The following is an 18000-nucleotide window of genomic DNA, read 5'->3' on the forward strand; positions in this document are numbered from 1 at the left end:
ATGCCTTGTGCATGTACATAATTTATGTGACATAGCTTGCTGTTACAGCCATTAACGCTTTGGACCTGTAATATATAAAACCTAGGATTTCCTTTGGGTTTTAATGACCTGTCCACACTAGATCAGCTTTTGGAGGTGACTTAGGTTTTTCAGAATGATGTTGTTGACTACTGGGCTTACTAAACCTGTAGCTGCTCTGTGTATATAATTATAGATGAATTACTTGAAACTCTAATTTACTCTTATTTTTCGATTTTTAATTTTTTTTTTTTTTTTTTTTTTTTTTTTTTTTTTTAAACACTGGTTGCCTCGAGTATCTTTGCGTTGTGGGTCCACAGCACAAATACGACTATTTTATTCACTATCCAAAATGCCTGTGTTTACATCCTACCAGCCGAGTTATGCAGAAATCCCGAGATATAGGTGGGGCTCCCCTTCAGTCTTCAGTGTGTCAGTGACATGCGGATGAACCGAGGTTATACTGAAGGTGCGGTTTTTGCTGAATATTAATCGGAAACGAGGTCTGTGATTGCGGGTCTGTTTAAACTCGCCTCCTCTGAAAGTGCACTGAACCACGTGTCGGAGGCGCGCAGCTACCGCCACCTCGCGGCCGCAGCGCGTCACTGCCAATGGCGTCCATTTACTACGTTTTTTTCATTGCCGGGGATTTCCTGAGGAAGTCGGAGCAAGGGGGCTTTCCAGTTACTAGATTTGACATCAACAGCACAAGGCTGTGCTCTGGTGTGTCTATTTTACATTTTCTTCTACAGGCGACCTGCGCGACAATTTTCACCGAACAAAAACCCGACGGTCGACAATGAGAAGGTTTGGTGGCTCGGCCGCCGCTGCCCGACTGAAAGCTTGCGAGGAGGAGAGCTTTCTCCGCGCTAATTAGACGCCAGTGTGAGCCCTGGACTGCCTTTCATGAGTGGCCGTGGCTCTGTCTGCTGTTACATTGTTCCGAGGAAAAGTGCGGCGATATCGGACGACGTGTCTAACTGATTCATGTGAGTAACCGTCAGTACAGAGCCCCTGCTCGGAGGTTTGAGGAGATATGTAGTGCTAGCCTGTGTGTGTATGTGTGTCAGTTGGAGAGAGGGCTGGCTGGCTGGCTGGCTAGCAAGCAAGCAAGCAGCAACCTGTGTGTGTAGACGAGACTAGGTCTAGGTCTATGGGTTTCTCTCCCACAGAAGCCTTCAAGCTAGCACCCAAAGTTCCCCCTCGTACATTGAACCCCCGAGCTACATAGCTACTGTTTTGAAGGACCCATGTCATTTTCTGCTGGTGGTGGGGATTAAAAGGAGCTCCAAAAATGGCTAGGTCTAAACCTAAACCTGCCATCACAACTCAATGTGTATGTATGTATGTATGTGTGTGTGTATGTGTGTGCTGTCTTGGTGTCTCTGGTAATGTCTTACCACAGCAAATCCACCTTTTGGCTAGCTGTGTTTCATGGCTTATGGTTGAGATGAGTTGAGATGATGGTGATCATGTAACCAATAGCTAGCAGCCTCTGGGGTTTTACACTGACCACTCTTACTGGTGATTTCTACAGCTCCTCCACCCTTACCAAACTGTGTTGTGTTGGAGCTGAAGCCTACCTAACTAAGGAAATTCTCTTGTAGGCCTGTAGGCTACTGGTGGAAAAAACCGTGATGACACACAGCACACAGGGTTAAGTTTAGGTCTTTGTTGAGTTGAGAGATCCTGCTGAGGAGCGAGCCATCAGCAGTACTTTGTGGAGAATGATCTGGTGGGCTCCTTTCGATAGATCACCAGGTACTGTTTTGCAGATTCACTTCAGAACCCAGGCGATTTGAATCCAACATCTGTTTCGCTCTCAGAATAACATGGTAAAGGTCCCCTGATACGCTTCAGTGCGCGCACCTACAGCACTTTCTGCCTCTCAGTACCAGCGGACGTACCTCGGCCCTTTTCGCTACGCTGCGAGGTGCCAGATTTGCCTGTCGGCCTCATCCTATTTCCAGTCACATCTTCATCATCTGTCAACATTCGAGCTGCTCTTTTCTTCCCGTTAACTGTCTGTGTCAGTCACACTCTATCTCTTCCTCTGTCGAAAGGTCAGATGAGAACAGGCCAATATTCCCCTTAGACTTCTGTTTCATTTTTGCTATGATTTCTCAAGCAGTATGAGCGTGTTCAAAGAAACCTCCTTACCTGGACGCCATTCAGCCCTGAACTTACACTCTTGGTGGATTGGGTTACGCTCTTCGCCGCCAGCTTTTTTCTGGTGTTAAGTTCAGTAGGAGTCGGATGCAGAGCTTTTTGTGTGAGGGAGAACGGATAGTCTCGCTGCATCCGAAGGGCCCTCGCTCGGTTTTAGGCCGGTTTCTTTGTTTGGCCTTCGTTTATGTTGTCTTTTGGTCGTTGGTATTTGTGTTTTTTTTATGTCCATTGATTCCTGAGTGGGTTTGAAAGCTTTTGGATTAGTAAAGTTCTCAGCGCTTAGTAGAAGAAAAGGGCCAGTCCAAAAAATGCTGGAGTTTTCCTGTAAATCTAAACATCCACAGAGTAGAATATTTAGGGGCTATATTCAAGTAAGCGTGAACAGGCCCAAAATGAATGGGAGCGCTGACGGGGAATCCCACCAGTATTTCCAATTTTTCTGTATAATTTAATCATTCAGACGTAAACACTGAAGTCTTTCAGTGTGGTTTGATGGGAAATGGTTCACAGAAACCTACCGACTGGGATTTCTTCACAGTGGTGGTGGTGGTGGTGATGGGAACCAGGGGGCGCGACATCTACGACACAAATAAAGCTACTTCATTTGACCACATCTTCTAGGTTTTGGATCTGTATATGTACAGTGGTAAAAGTTGTGGTAAGTGGTAAGTTACCCTAGATGGTAAATGTTCTACTTTGGTGAGATCAGGGGACTTGAACTCTGGTTGTCTGGTTCCTGACACCACCACTGTAAAAAGCTCGGACTCTGTATGTTTCTTCAGAAACACACTACACACATAATTTAATAAATAAAATTGTTTACATCTTGAATTTTTTTGGAAATATGCGGCATGTGTTGAAAAGTCAGTGGAATTCCACTTCAGCCTGTGTTGACCAATGGACCTGCAGGCAGAGATGTAAAGTACAGAATAAGCCTACTGTCATTAACAGCAACAGTGTGTATGTTAATGACGAACACTTTAGCCCTAGATGTCTTGGTGTGTCTATTAAAGTTCAGACTGCTTACTTATGACTTTTTCTGGTGTGTCTGTGTGTGTGTCTGTGTTGTCAGCAGAGATGGCGAGGGATGAGGCAGCAAATGGAAAAGCCCCTTAAGTATTCCTGGAAGTTCCTAGAGAACTACACATATCGGTCAGCCACCAGTGAACCGCTTTCCCCAGGATGGGATTGATTGTTATTCGGCCTTTGTTTTAAGGGAACAGTGTTTCATGTGGTGAAGTGGTCTTGCTTGAGCACCCTCGTTCGTGGCAGTACACCCTCTCTCGATACTCCGGGGGGGGGGGGGGGGGGGCTGGGTGTTGGGGGCAGTGAAGCGTAGTGTGAGAATGACTGTAGAAAGAGGGATGCAAATACCCCAAGACAAACAGCCAAGTGAAATCAGACACAAGCTCGGCAGCGAAACACTGTCCTGGACTTGGACACTTGAGTGCAGACACAGAGTTTTGGTATGTTCCCAGCCTGTGCGAGGCGGGTCATGATCACAATTGCTCAATTTGACCTGATATATCCCACGTTTGTTTGTAAGTCCCTGTTGTCACCCAACAGGTGATGAAGCATCTTTTTTTTTTTTTTTTTTTTTTTTTTTGGGTTTGAGATGGCACACACTGATGTAGGCTTGTGTCAGACCACGATTGTGTGTTTTGAGCGTGGGAGCTTCGGGTATCACATGCATCATCTTTCTTTTACAGATCTTTTGTTCATTCAACTCTTTTGTTCATTCATTCAGCTGCAGAAATTAAATTAGGCAAAATTACAGACACTCATATCACGAACACGTCCCTTCCGGGTTTTAGGAAGTTGCTGTCAGTAAGATCTCCTCGTCTTTAGTAACTTTAGTTACAGTCTTAGACGTACTTTCAGGTTTAGCTGGAAGTTCTCTTTATGATGCGAAGAGAACTTCCCATGATATGAGCAGCGTCGGAGTGCTGAGTCTGACGTAAAGAAGAAGCTGGTCTGGTTTTACATTTAAACAGTCATTGCAGTGTCTGACTTTAGAAAATTATTCTACAGATGTTGATGTTTCTCTGAAAGCAGCTCTCTTTTTTTTCCCCCTTGATAAGTTCGTAACAACTGGCTTATCCACTGTTGTTTACAGTTGATTAGGAATAACATTAGACAGAAGGTTAGAATTAGGCCCAAGTTAATGTTAGATTTTTTTTTTTTTTTTTTTTGCATTAAGATTATTTAGATGCTTAGTTTAGTTAGACTTGTAAGAAGGCCACAGTTAAATCCCCCACTACAACTACTTACAAAAAACAAAAAACTTTAAAAAGTGAAATATGATAATAAATCAAGCCATATGTCACATTTGATTTAATTTTATTTTATTTTTTTTTTATACAGGTTGCATTCCTGATTTGGAAGTTAGTTATTTCCGACTTATTTACAAGCTACAGCAAAAAGTGTTACCCAAACTGTACATTGGAACTAGTGCTATACTTACAAATAGGTACGCACCATTACAGATATCCCATATCTGAGTTGCTGATATATGACGTTGTACCGCTACAAAATTGCTAGAACATCAAAGGTCATCAAAGATTGGTCCTATGTCGCTAATTATTTGTGTGCGGTTCCTATTTGTATGATGTCATTCTGATATTGTCGCAGCATATGCCTTCAATTTATATGACGAAAACTATATAAGCAATATAGTCACTTGTATTTTGGTCTCATGTGCACTCTAAGAGTGGCTCACATAGTGAAAAACTGAATCAACATATTTATTAGCATATCCTATATAGCATATTCATTCATTAGTGTACATATAGTGTGTGTATATATATATATATATATATATATATATATATATATATATATATATATATATATTTTATTAGGGTTATGGAAAACTCTGAGTAGGGTGTTTTGAATAGGCCTGTCACAATAACGCTTTTATTGTTTTGGATGATATATTGTCTCAGAAATGGTTGCAATAAATGACATCACTGTCATTTTAAGACCATTAAATGACACTGAAATAATGCTAATATTATAATGAGAATATAATAATGTAGTCACACCCTTTTAAAGAGCAATGCACTTTTAATAATTTAATTGTCCTTTTTGTGGCGTGTGTGCAGTTTTTGTGGTGTGTGCAGTCCAGAAGTCTTAACGATAGTGGTCATATACAACACTGTATCGTCACATTGCCCACCGCTGACGTAATCTCTTACGAGAACACCCATTCTTGCTGATGCGGGACATAGTATCACGTCGCTCTTCATGACTTGAAGAAGACCCAGTCTTGGTCTGGGCCTATCCAGGGCCAGCGGAAGACAGAAATGCAAGCTTCCAAGTGCTTCTGTCCACACTGACTGACACGCCGGGCTATTTTCCTTCTCTCAAGCATTCTCCGCAGAGTTTCTGTGCTCGCACGCCTATAAACTGGCTGTCTAACGCTGTAATTGTGGTTGGCTTTGTGTCGAGAAAGTGCCGTACTGGAAAAGAGGGTGCTGCGCTGGAACTCCAGTGGCATAGCTGTGGTAGCGTCTGCTGAAAGTAATCTGAGCTGGCCTTCGTGGCATTGCCGGGACCTTCCTGCATGCGTGGTTAGTGTAGGGCTTTGGCTTGGAGGAAAAGATATTATTAGTGCCAAAGAGCTATGCCTGTTATGAAGGGGTTTCCCAGCCTGAGAGCTGCCGGTCAGAAGCTGTTGATGTGGCAACGCAGGGCCAGAGTTTAAGCAGACCTTGCAGCACCGCGCATTTCCATATGAAAATGCAGCAGGAGACGACTGTAACCTCTATAACGTCTGTTAAAACTACACAGGTTTGAGGTTTAGGTGTGTGTGTGTGTGTGTGTGTGTGTGTGAGGGTAGAGCGTGGGATATTTTTCCCTCTAAGTTTCAAATCACAGGAAGCTTGATTGTTGCGTTTGTATGCATACTTGTTTCAGACGACTCCTTTGACAGTTTGTCAGACAGTTTGCAGATATTCCTGCACCTAATTTGACTCGCCAGCGGGTTCTCCTGGCTTTCCTGGGTTTGAGTCCACAGATATGCGATGTATAATTTACTACTATGAAGCAAAACAACGGAGACTGACAGCTTGGCACCAGAGGCTGGTTCATTTAAACCAACCGCCGATCTGAGCCCAAATGTTGCACGTGTCTGAACACGATGACATGTTGTGTCAGGCAAATATTTAGACAAAGTAAGAGAAGCACAGACACGTGAAATACTGTATTAAAGAACACATAGAACAGTTCTGTGTTAATTAGCATAATCTAACTAATCTGGAACTACACATTTAAGTAGGTTTCGGAGGGTAACCTGCTTTTTTTTTTTTTTTTTCCCCCCCTTCTCTGTTTTCATAACCGTTTGGCTCTAGTTGGTTTCAGTGCACTGGAACAGGCATAAATGCTGCACCACAGTCCAACGATCCTCCAGGAATAAAGACTGATGTGCTTTTGATGATAATAGCTCGAGGGCGACATGAAACAGTGTACCGCTTCAATCTCTACGACAGGATGGCTCACCAAATAGCAGCACTGTCAGTAGTGACTTTTTAAACTTTCCAGGCCACAGCCAGTGATGTTATCATTCTTCGGAGTAAAGTTTGAAGTTTTGGAAAGTTTCCGTTAAAGAAGGGCCTCACCCAACAGTCGTAATGGTTCTAACAATGGAGGAAAGCCATCGGTCCAACTAGCTTACATTTGCAGTAACCGGGGAGGGGGGGGTTGCAGAATGTTGCATTTTATAGCTACAGCTTAAGGCAGTCGGCTAACCACCACCTAGCCAACTAACCAATTTCACTGTAGCTTCCATAAGCAGAGACAAGAAAGAAAATGAAATATTAAGTACAACACATGAACCAAACCTAGATTCTCTATCAGCTTTGTGGGGCAGTGGTGGCTCAGCGGTTAGAGCTCCGGGCTATTGATGACAGAGTTGTGGGTTGGATACCTGGGCTCAGCAAGCTGCCACTGTTGGACCTTTGAGCAAGTCCCTTTACCCTCTCTGCTCTCCGGGCGCCGTAGCAGTGGCTGCCCACTGCTTCGGGCATGTGCGCTCACTGTCCACTATGTGTGTCACTGGTGTGTATGTGTGTGTTCGCTACACAGATGGGATAAAAGTGGAAGCAAAATTCCATCTGTGTCCAACACAAATGGTAAACATGGTTGTCTTGTCTTGTCTTGTCTGTCAGCACATGAGTGTTTTTGTCTAAATAAACAAAAATCCTACCTTAAGGAGCACTAGGTGTATTGAGAGTGCAGGGTTTCTATAGTCTTTTGCAGATTATTCACTTTCTTTACTACAGTCAGCTTTAGTAATCTAGCTAGGAAGGTAGTAAGCCTACCTTGTGGGACAGGACGATGCTGTTTTAACAGTGGATGTTATCATGCTGAAATAATACTTGTGTGACCTTACAAGACCAGCGGCAGCATGTGTGTGAAAGCTGCCACCAAAATGTGGTGCCCATTTGACATGGGGCAACCCTGCCCCTTCTAGCCCACAGGGTGTAATGTGATGTCTTTTGTTTTGTTTTATTTTGCAGGTCATGTCAGCGGGGCGCAGTGTGGACGGGCGGGAGCTGCAGGTGGCGCTGCAGCAGGGCTTCCTCCCTCCCCGCGAAGGTTTTCTCCCGCTGCGCGAAGGCTTCAGAGATCACTTCGTCATGCCACCTGAGCCCAAGTACTGCTGCGAGTCCTGCCAGTTTGTGCTGTGTAATCCTCGGCAGACTGAGTGCGGCCACCGCTTCTGCGAAACCTGCATCAATGACCTGCTCAGGTAGGCGAGAAGTCAAAGTATTTCCTTCAACTTCAGAGAAACTCCGTAATGACATAATAATGACATGTCATCATTTCCCTTTCATATCACTATGACTTGTGTGCACACCTGAGCGCGTCCCTTTTAGGATGAGTTAACGAATTCTTGGACACAGCGTAGGGGATTATGACATTTTTCACAACAAAATTACCCAGGGAAAAACACGTTTCTCTGTGTTGCACCTGCTCAGTTTAGCCCTTTCACACTATAGAGGTGGGAGGCAGGGGGGCTACGATACAAGAACTAAAAGTCTTCCCAAGAGAATAGTTTGAAAGTTGAAACACTGACACAAATGGAAACCACTGAGTAACAGCATACAGAGAGTTGAGACGCCAATTAATGTTTTCTATTGGATACTATAGATAGAAAAAAGATTTCTAATAGATCTGCAATTAAAGCACCACTGGTTTAAGAAGTGATGTCATTTTGGGCCAACAAAATTACATGACATCACATCCTGGATCCCTGAAAACTGGGAGAACAGGATAATTGCTAGAAATGCCCTGGAAATATTAGTAGCATTAGTGAATTCATGTTTATAACTACAGATACCCTGCTTATTGACATTCTACACAGCATATTGTGCAGTTTTTAGCCACTTCTCATTAAACAAATATTTAATGACTGCAGTTAACCCTAATACTGTAAAACGAGTATGCTGGTGAATAGAAGCATTATAACATGACAATTAATTATGTTAAAAGAATCTGTGCTAATGTTGGCTGTGAATCAGCAAATGAATAATAATATGCACATTTATATAATGAATGAGACATGAACCATAAATGGTATATTCCTGTACTAGCCATGGAGTTTACATACCCAAACATGGTCACACTAGGTGAGGGAAAGTTATGGTATTTTGTTCTTCTTTCACTTTGACACAGTAAACCCAATCCAGTGTGTCCAGCTGACAGAGAACCACTGTTTGAAGATAAGGTAAGCCCCGCCCCACCCCACCCCCTTTTCACAGCTGGTAATAAAAAGGTTCTGACTGAAAGCAATACGAACAGCGTAGCAAGTTGCAGCTGACCTGCTAACCGTGCCCACTAACTTAAACTTTGTCCATCTTTGCCAGATATTCCGCGATGTTTGCTGTAAGAGAGAGATTATGACTCTGAAGGTTTACTGCAGGAGCGCCAAGAACGGCTGTAAAGAACAAATGAGCCTCCAGCAGGTCATGGTAGGTTATCTTGCAGTGCACTGTCCTTAGTTATAACACATTCACTGTTCACAGTTCATCACAGCCATTTGTAGACATACTTTATGTATACATGTCACACATAGTGTGTTTTATTATGTCAAAGTTTTATTATAACAAGTTTTTCTGTGCTTGTTTTCAGCTGGGAGCGGACTAATGTTTTTGACAATCTCTGTTTCTCTCTCTCTCTCTCTCTCTGCCTTTCTGTCTGTCTTGTTGGACTGTCAGGATCACTTGAACGTGTGCGAGTACTTTGAAGTCCCCTGCCCTTTGGGAAAGTGTAAAGAGAAGATCATGAGGAAAGACATGGCTGAGCACTTGAGTCGCAAATGCAAACACAGAGAGACCACCTGTGAATTCTGCAAACACAAAATGACCCTCACGGAGCTCCAGGTACCTTCCATCAAGCATGTGAGCAGTCTCGGTTGACCGTGTGAGAAATGGAAAGTACTTCAATAGTCTCAGGGATAATTTTGGAACCACTTTTTTTAATGAGGGAACAGTTATCTGTGTCTCTCTTTTAATCCTTAGTGGTGATTAATGAACTACTCGCTTCCTCTATGTTAAGTATTTCCCTCCCTTGGTGCCAAAAATGTCCCATGACCTTTTAGTTTCACATTTGTGCTGGGAACTTTAGGGGAATCTCCTGCAACAGTACCATTTTAAGAATGCATGTGATTATGGAAATAGTTTCTGTACCTGGTTGGGTTGGTGGAAATTTCTTGGGCTTCTGGGTGGTGCATTCTAGATGCTATCTTGGGGTTCTAATGATTACTGTAACGATATTGAAATATAATTGCATGCCCTATCGTTTTTTATTTCCTTTTCAGTTTCACTTTCACCTGACAGCAGTCTCTCTCTTTATTGACAGAAACACAAGGAAACAGTGTGTCCTGCATATCCAGTAACATGCCCTAATCACTGTTCATTTTCCTCTATATTAAGGAGTGAGGTAAGCATGGAATGCATTTTGGCTTGGCAATATGCTTTGCTAATATGTAAAGATCAGCTTAATTTGCTTAAGAAGTGAAAATGCAAAGTGGTGAAGTGCTGAGATAGCTGAGGCCTTGACGAGAGGTTTTTGTTTTTCTTCTCTCTCTCTGCTTTTAGCTGTCCAGTCACCAGCACGACTGTCCCAAGGCTCAAGTCACATGCTCCTTTTTTCGTTTTGGCTGTTCCTACAAGGTAAGTCTGATTTATGTCGCTCTTTATTAGACAGTATGAGGCAGTTTTAAAAATGTAACCTAATGTTAGACACCGATAAAGGTGCTCGGAAGGACATTCTGCTATTTGTGTAGCAATGCTTCTGACCTTGTTCTAGATTCTTCTTTGACCTTACTCTAAAGTACCTGCTCAAAGAGGTGTAAATATATACATAAATAGAATCTAATATACATACATGTTTCTTTTATTTATTTATTAATATATTTTAGAAATATTTAATGGAAAATGTGACCCTATTTAAAGCACATGATTTCAGCTGTATTAATACAATCAATACTTTGGGTTCAACAGAACAATTGCAAATTGCGAAACATTTACTTAACCCCACTACCTTCGCTTAAACATGTTGGCACAACGGTTGGTTAAAAGTTCCAAAATCAAGCATGAACATTGTGAAATGTGAAGTAGTGGGAAAGTGTTCAGAGCTGTCCGCACTCTGGGTTTCCAAAAGAGAAAATCCAACAAGCCTGGCTGAGCATCAGTGTTGTGACTTTTAGCTGTCGCCCCAAAAAGTGGATTGCATCCAGGCACACAGCGCTTTGCTCCAAGGGACTCTCTGGCTGGCTGCACATGTGGAGGAGGCGTGTGACGCTCTTTACCCTCCCTGTGTCGGGAGCATTGCATCTGATAGGGAGAGAATACGTATGGGTTGGGTAATTGTCTCAAGACTACATTAGAACACTGTAAAGTGAGAATTATTTTTAAAATCTTTTTCACAGGGTTTGAACCAGGAAATGCGGGAGCACGAATCAAGCTTCGCCTCAGAACACCTGCGATTAATGGTGGCCAGAAACAACACACTAGAAGCCAAGGTACAGATTGCGTGCCGGGTTGCATCAATTCTGAAAAGAACAGTATCTATTTGCAATGAATAGTTGCCGGAGTGTGTGTGTGTGTGTGTGTGTGTGTGTGTGTGTGTGTGTGTGTGTGTGTATATGTGTATATATATATATATATATATATATATATATATATATATATATATATATATATATATATACATATATATATACACACACACACATGTACACACACAGTATATTCATTATTAAAAAAATATATATTCCTTTTTTTTTTTTTTTTTTATTCAAGCAAAAAAAAGCTAAATATCACCTTACAGTATATGTCATATGGTAGCCTGGCTTTTGCCAATACACAGCCCTATATGTTACATGTTGAACACAGAAACAAATAGCTTGTGTGTAACACGTGACAAAGCCTAGTTTGAGATCTAATTGACCATGTTTACCTGTTCCAGTGCCGTGTCATATCATGCAGTCAACTGTGTTGCAGTCATGCATTACAACTTCCACAGCTTGATACTAAAATCTGTGGGTGGCAGTGTTTCCTACTCTTGTCATGCATTTGGATTTCTTTGTGATCTTAATTAGAGATAACTGACAGTGGATCTGAATGGAATGTGTGTGTGTGTGTGTGTGTGTGTGTGTGTGTGTGTGTGTGTGTGTGTGTGTGTGTGTGTGTGTGTGTGTGTGTGTGTGCGCGTGTGTGCGTGTGTGCGTTTAGGTGGACGATGTCAAGAGTGAGCTGTTGGAACGCTACAAAGTTCTCCCCAGTCTAAGCAGTCGCCTTACAGATGTCGATGCACAGTATGAGGAGATGAGGGAGAAAAACCGGCAGCTGGATCAGAAGATAGCCTCCATGCAGGTGAGTGAAAGCTGTTGGCCTATGGAACTCTCATTATTCTACTCTTGCTTCTCTCTTTACTTAACTTAAAGCTGCAGAGAACCCAAATCCATGTTTTCCTTTCTAAAGCCTTTTTTTTTCTTCATCTTCGAGTCACCATTTCACACATGTAGCATACAGCCAGAGATTTTCTGTGTCACACATGTTCTCTGTACAGGAACTGTTCTGTGTGGCTTAGGCAAGGGGCATTGCTCAAGGAGAAAAGGTATCAAACGGCATAGGCAGTTCTCCGGAAAATTACCTGCTCTATTCACACATGGGCTCATTCAGACATTACCCAGACTTTGTACCCGGGGGCTGGCAGAATAAAATCTGGGTAGTGTCCGGTACAACGGATTCCAACATTTGCGTTCACACACACAGCTCCTCTGGGTTATGTCTGGAAAGGTTCTGGGTTGCCGTGCATGTCTGATAAGGGGCTTTTGAGGGGGCAAAAAACATACGTGGACAATTTATGATCTTTCAATAAATGTCCAATAACCAAGAAATGATGAGAGATTTCACGTATTTCACATTTTCCCACTCTGAATGTAAACTGTCCTATGTCTTTACATGTACCACAGAATCCATTTATTTAGTAATTCCAGTTATTCTTGGATGTAGAAATATTTTGTGGTGAAAAATGTTCAGATGCAGTTTTAGACATCCATTAAAACCCTTCTTATGTTATCCTATGTTATTTTGCCTCAGAATTAAATAGACTGTTGGTTTTATGAGCTATTGTTGTTGTCTTCTCAGTGTGCAGTTAGCAAGCTGTAGTTGAGTGATCTTTTAGTCCAGCACCCAAATGGCACCCGGTCGCTTCCGAATTTGGTGTTCTTGCGTGATGTGGTACTTTCCCTTCTGACGTGTGGTTAGCTCCAGTTTGTTTTCAAGATAACGAATGCTGAAGAGAAGAAATGGTGAAAGCCAGTCTATTGTCTTTTAGCCTACCATGATTACCTGCTCCCTTTCCTCACTGTCTGATTGTCGTGTACAGAGTGTAAGCTCCTATTCTGGGGACAGTAGCACAGCAAAAGCTGTGGTCACGAGGCCTGGTTCACATAGCAACTTGTATTCCTGAGGTGATGTGCTGCTCACTCCTGTATGAACACCACAATATTCTCCTGAAGTTGCTGTCACGTGTAACCACATCGCAGCTTTTCTTGTCAAACAGCTTTTGCTAGTGGGCTGGGTGTGTATAACTTTTGCCAGATTTTTCTTTTGAATGAGGACACAACAGTCTTTGAAGTTCAGGGTATGAAACTTCTGTGTATGGAACTCTCATTATTCAACTATGCCATGGTAAATACAGTTACTTAAAAAAACAAAACAAAAAAAAACACCCTTCACTGTGTTCAAGTCAGAGAACTGTAGCGAGCTAGGCCAACTAGCATAACCCAAAGCAAGCAAGTTAGCTAATCTGTCTGTCTCTCTGCTCAACTGTTGTCCTCCTCTTCCTGCATCCACTTTTCTGGCCATGACAGCATTTTATGTATATATTTTTGGATGCATACGCACCAATTACGTGAATAAGAAGCTTTCCTTCAGCACATTTCCACATGAAAGCTAATGCTTTATTGACTGACTGAGAATGTGCGTCTACAGCGCCACCCTGTATATGCAGAGTCTCAGTCTCTCATTTCTCAGTTTTAAATAAGCTGTTATGTTTGTCTGCTGAGTAACAGGCCGAGAGTGTTGCACAGAGGGGATGTCAATCATCCATGGTTATAAGAATACTAAGATCACACCCTGATAACACACATGTAATGTTAGTATCACCCAAACATTTTTAATACTGTATTTCCATAAACTTTAAATGTGACATGTTTTCTGTAGAGTTACAAACCTGGGTTGTCTCTTAAAGAAGACTTATAGAAATGTAAAGCTTTAGGGAAAAGCAGTTTCACTCTGTTACTGCAGAGGGCGCAAATTGTCCAACAAAGACCAATCACACATTCAGCTCGGTTATTAACCTTATTGGAGTTATTGAGGTTTAATCATTTTTAACTACTATTATACAAGTTGGAATATCAGATAGGGATGTTAATCTCTGACCTCTCTACCATTTGATTTGGTTACAATTTTTTTTTTTTTTTTAGACATGTTACCATTTAAATGGATTGATTCTTCAGACGTGGTACAAAACCTTTCACCATTTGATTTGATTATCATATTAAAGATAAGAATTATATTTAAAAATCCACTGAATGCAAATGGCACTGGAGGAACTACTAACACTACTAGTGAAGTATACAGGGGTGCTGCCAGGGATTTTGGGCCCCATGAAAAGTTACTACACTACAAAGTTACTACCCCAAAACTCTAACAGTTCTGCCAAAATTCTTAATTAGTACATTTTAGGGCCCCTGCTGGCCACATGCCCCTTAGAATCCCCCTACCCACTCACATGGGCTCCCCTGAGAATATATACAACCCTCGCTGTTTCATTTGAGGGGAAGTTTGAAGACTTTCCATCAGAAAAAACTGAACATTTTACTTTAGCCTACAAAGGGAAAAATTGTGATTGTGTGTGTGTGTGTGTGTGTAGAAGCTGATGAGCGCTCACTCAGAGAAGCTGCTGGAGGTGGAGATGGAGCTGCGGGATTTGCGGCCACTAAGGGCCATGCGGGATGAAGTGGAAGCTTTGAGGGGCGCTGTGGAGAGCATGCGCTCTGTGGTAGCATCACTCGACTCCACCCGTAGTGGTCCTGGTACACACACCCTAGGTAAGTGCAGCTGTGTATTTTGTATATTTACGGTTCCCGACTGTCTAGGGTGCCAAACGATGTGTATATATGCTATATCAGTATTTCAGATCCATGCATGTATTTGTTATACGCTGGAAAAAGCTGGACGTTTATGTGATGTTTGTTTACTGTGCTTAAATGGTATTGTTTATTTACTTTACTCCATTTGTAACGCTACAGAAATGTTGTATTTCTCTGTATTGCTAATCTCTGTTTATGTATCTGCATTAATATTGGCAGATACATGTACATAAAGAATGTCAGTTATTGTCATCAGGCCACTATTTGCATATCAGTATATTCCTACTATGTTGATATCTGAATATGTAAAGTATACGCTGGTATCTGACGGCGTTTATAAATGATTTTAATAATTCAACTTATATTCATGAATTGCTTTACATCTCCTCCAGCCTCCTTAGAAACGCAGCTGTCGCGTCACGACGAGATGCTCAGCGTCCACGACATCCGGCTGGCAGACATGGACCTGAAGCTGCAGGTGCTGGAGACGGCCAGCTTCAACGGCACGCTCATCTGGAAGATCCGTGACTACAAGCGACGGAAAGCGGAAGCTGTGGCCTCCAAGACGCTCTCGCTTTACAGCCAGCCCTTTTACACGGGCTACTTCGGCTACAAGATGTGCGCCCGCGTCTACCTGAATGGCGACGGCATGGGCAAGGGCACGCACCTGTCACTCTTCTTCGTGGTGATGCGTGGCGAATATGATGCCCTGCTGCCTTGGCCTTTCAAGCAGAAGGTGACACTCATGCTGATGGACCAAGGCCCAACGCGCAAGCACCTAGGTGACGCCTTTAAGCCTGACCCCAACAGCAGTAGCTTCCGTCGGCCCACCGGAGAGATGAACATTGCCTCAGGCTGCCCGCTCTTCGTGGCCCAGACCGTGCTGGAAAATGGCACCTACATCAAGGATGACACCATCTTCATCAAGGTCACCGTGGACACCTCAGACTTACCTGACCCATGATGGATCACGTTAACCCTTTTGGTTCTAGTCCCGAGGGCCTGGTGCTGGATGGGGACGTCATTAGGCCACGGGGTGGAAAACGGAGAGCTAGGTCCAGTGAGATGAAGAGAATGAAGAGAAACACACAAGTGTCCCTGAGAGTCCCCCGCTCTCAGATTTCTGTTCCTGAGCACGGCGTGGTCTTTTTAAGGTCATGGTTTGTTGGAGGTTGGAATGTGGTGACCTCTGACTGGATCTTGGCCTCTAAATGGTGTTTGTCATATTGACCGGAGTAGGGAACGTCTGCAATAGCTGTGGTGTTCAAGATGGGGCAGAAACAACAACTCACTAATTAAACAAAAGTGTATTTGATGGCTGTGCTGGTGTTGAGCAAATCATTATGTGACAGTAGGTAACTGACAAAGTGAGGAGCCTGACCGACTGTCCGCTAAAATAATAATAAAAAAAGAACAATCCATTTATCTAATTGATGCATCAGTCTTAAATCTGGTCCAGACATCGGCAGGAAGAGGAGGAGAGAGGAGATGCCTTGTATTTGATTGTATTCAGTGGAAATTGGTGGTTTCATGAAACAGTTAAGTGTTGTGTACGGAAGAGTCCATATAGGGCAGACTTTTGTGAGTAGGACGTGTTGTGTTTGCGGGCAGTGGTAGAACTTCTCTTTCTGTGTCTCGGTTTGATCAAACCAGGCCTACAGAGCATGAAGATGTAAGTTGGGCACTAATAACTGTGCTAGTGCTCCTTCGTTATGGGGCCAAAACCTTTTTTATGCATGTAAACCTACAATACTTACATGACCTAACCTCCCAACTGTGTTTACTATTTTGACACATTATTTTTTGTAATGTTAAACATTGATGGATGCTGTGCATCAGGATATATTGTTCTTTTTTTAACACCATTTGAAATACTAGCCTAAGTCTAAGTCTGCATCCATGTGGACCAACACATTTACAGTTAATCAAATCACTTTTTTAAGGAGGTGAATGACATTTGCACAATCATATTGTTTTTAAATATTATGGATATAGTATATGACTATAAAACTATGGGTAAAAGTAATCTGGCTCCTGTACTTTTTTATTTATTTATTTATTATTATTTTTTTTAATGTATGTATCGAGGTTACCACCAAGGGACAGAAGGTAAGCATGTCTGCGGCAGGTGAAAGTAATGTACCTTTTACATCAGTTACCATACATATTTTATATAATCCTTTACCGTAAAATAAAATGATAACTGCGTCAAATGAAAGCAAATTTATGGACCAACTTGGGGTAGAGGTAGCTCAGGGCTTAGAGCACCCCTGGCTGTTGATGACAGGGTTGTGGGTTCGATACCCAGGCTTGGCTTGCCACTGTTGGGCCCTTGAGCAAGGCCCTACACCCTCTGACCCAATGGTGTGTGGGTGTGTGTGTGTGGAATTTTCCATTTGCGTCGAACACTAACGGTGAATATGATTGTCAGCTGCAATCCTCAGTGGCCACACGGTGGCGCGGACGGGCAGTTCAGCACAACTATGGCGCTGCAGAAAGTTTATTTCCCATTATTTTGCCCGATCAGTAGAAATAGACGCCAAGTACGGAAGCACTGGGTCGGTCATATCCTTAAAACTAACTACCCAGCCTAAATCTTTCCTAAAGCCTGCTCACCAAAAGCAGAAGATTCCCAAAGGTGAGCGTTTGGCAGAGTCTAAAAACATGTTATAATATTAATTAATAATTCATAATTAACTCGAAAAAATCTTTCAGCAGGTCCCATTATTCAATAATATTCGCCCTGGCTTTGCAAAAACAGTAATTCAAGACCATTTAAGGTCAGGACGCGACCTCCAGCTGGCTAACAGCGCGGTCAACAAACCTTCCATCTGCTTTTGGGTTGTCAGCTATTCAGCACCACCGTGTATATTCACAAACGATTCCTGTTCAATATGAAAGTCAAATCAAACCTTTGTGGAGCTGCGGTGCATTTCGAAAATACCCCCCACGAATTTATCCCTTCCATCCTTTCCGACTGCATGAAGCAGCCCCTGTTAATTAGCGGGAAAATAGCGAATCTGGCAACCCCGGTTGGAAAGAACCAGCCTGTAACGCGGTCGTGATGAAAAAGAGCAGTTTCTGGTTGCCGTAGCGACCTTAACGCTTAAAATCCCCTCTGTTTACACGGTGTGAGCGTTAGC

The 18000-nt window shown here is 42.7% G+C and overlaps 1 protein-coding gene across 1 annotated transcript; it reads left to right on the plus strand.

Annotated features, from left to right (window-relative positions):
* The first annotated feature begins 674 nt into the window (after positions 1-674).
* On the plus strand, positions 675-16883 carry traf3 (TNF receptor-associated factor 3). Its single transcript, XM_072689807.1, has 11 exons — positions 675-1007; positions 7707-7939; positions 8866-8917; positions 9057-9161; positions 9408-9572; positions 10051-10131; positions 10290-10364; positions 11123-11215; positions 11928-12068; positions 14638-14815; positions 15250-16883. The coding sequence occupies exons 2-11, from the start codon at positions 7710-7712 to the stop codon at positions 15819-15821; spliced, it is 1692 nt and encodes a 563-aa protein (XP_072545908.1). The 5' UTR covers positions 675-1007; positions 7707-7709; the 3' UTR covers positions 15822-16883.
* The last annotated feature ends 1117 nt before the right edge of the window (positions 16884-18000 follow it).

This window comes from Salminus brasiliensis, chromosome 10, assembly GCF_030463535.1.
Source record: "Salminus brasiliensis chromosome 10, fSalBra1.hap2, whole genome shotgun sequence".
NCBI classification, from domain to species: domain Eukaryota; kingdom Metazoa; phylum Chordata; class Actinopteri; order Characiformes; family Bryconidae; genus Salminus; species Salminus brasiliensis.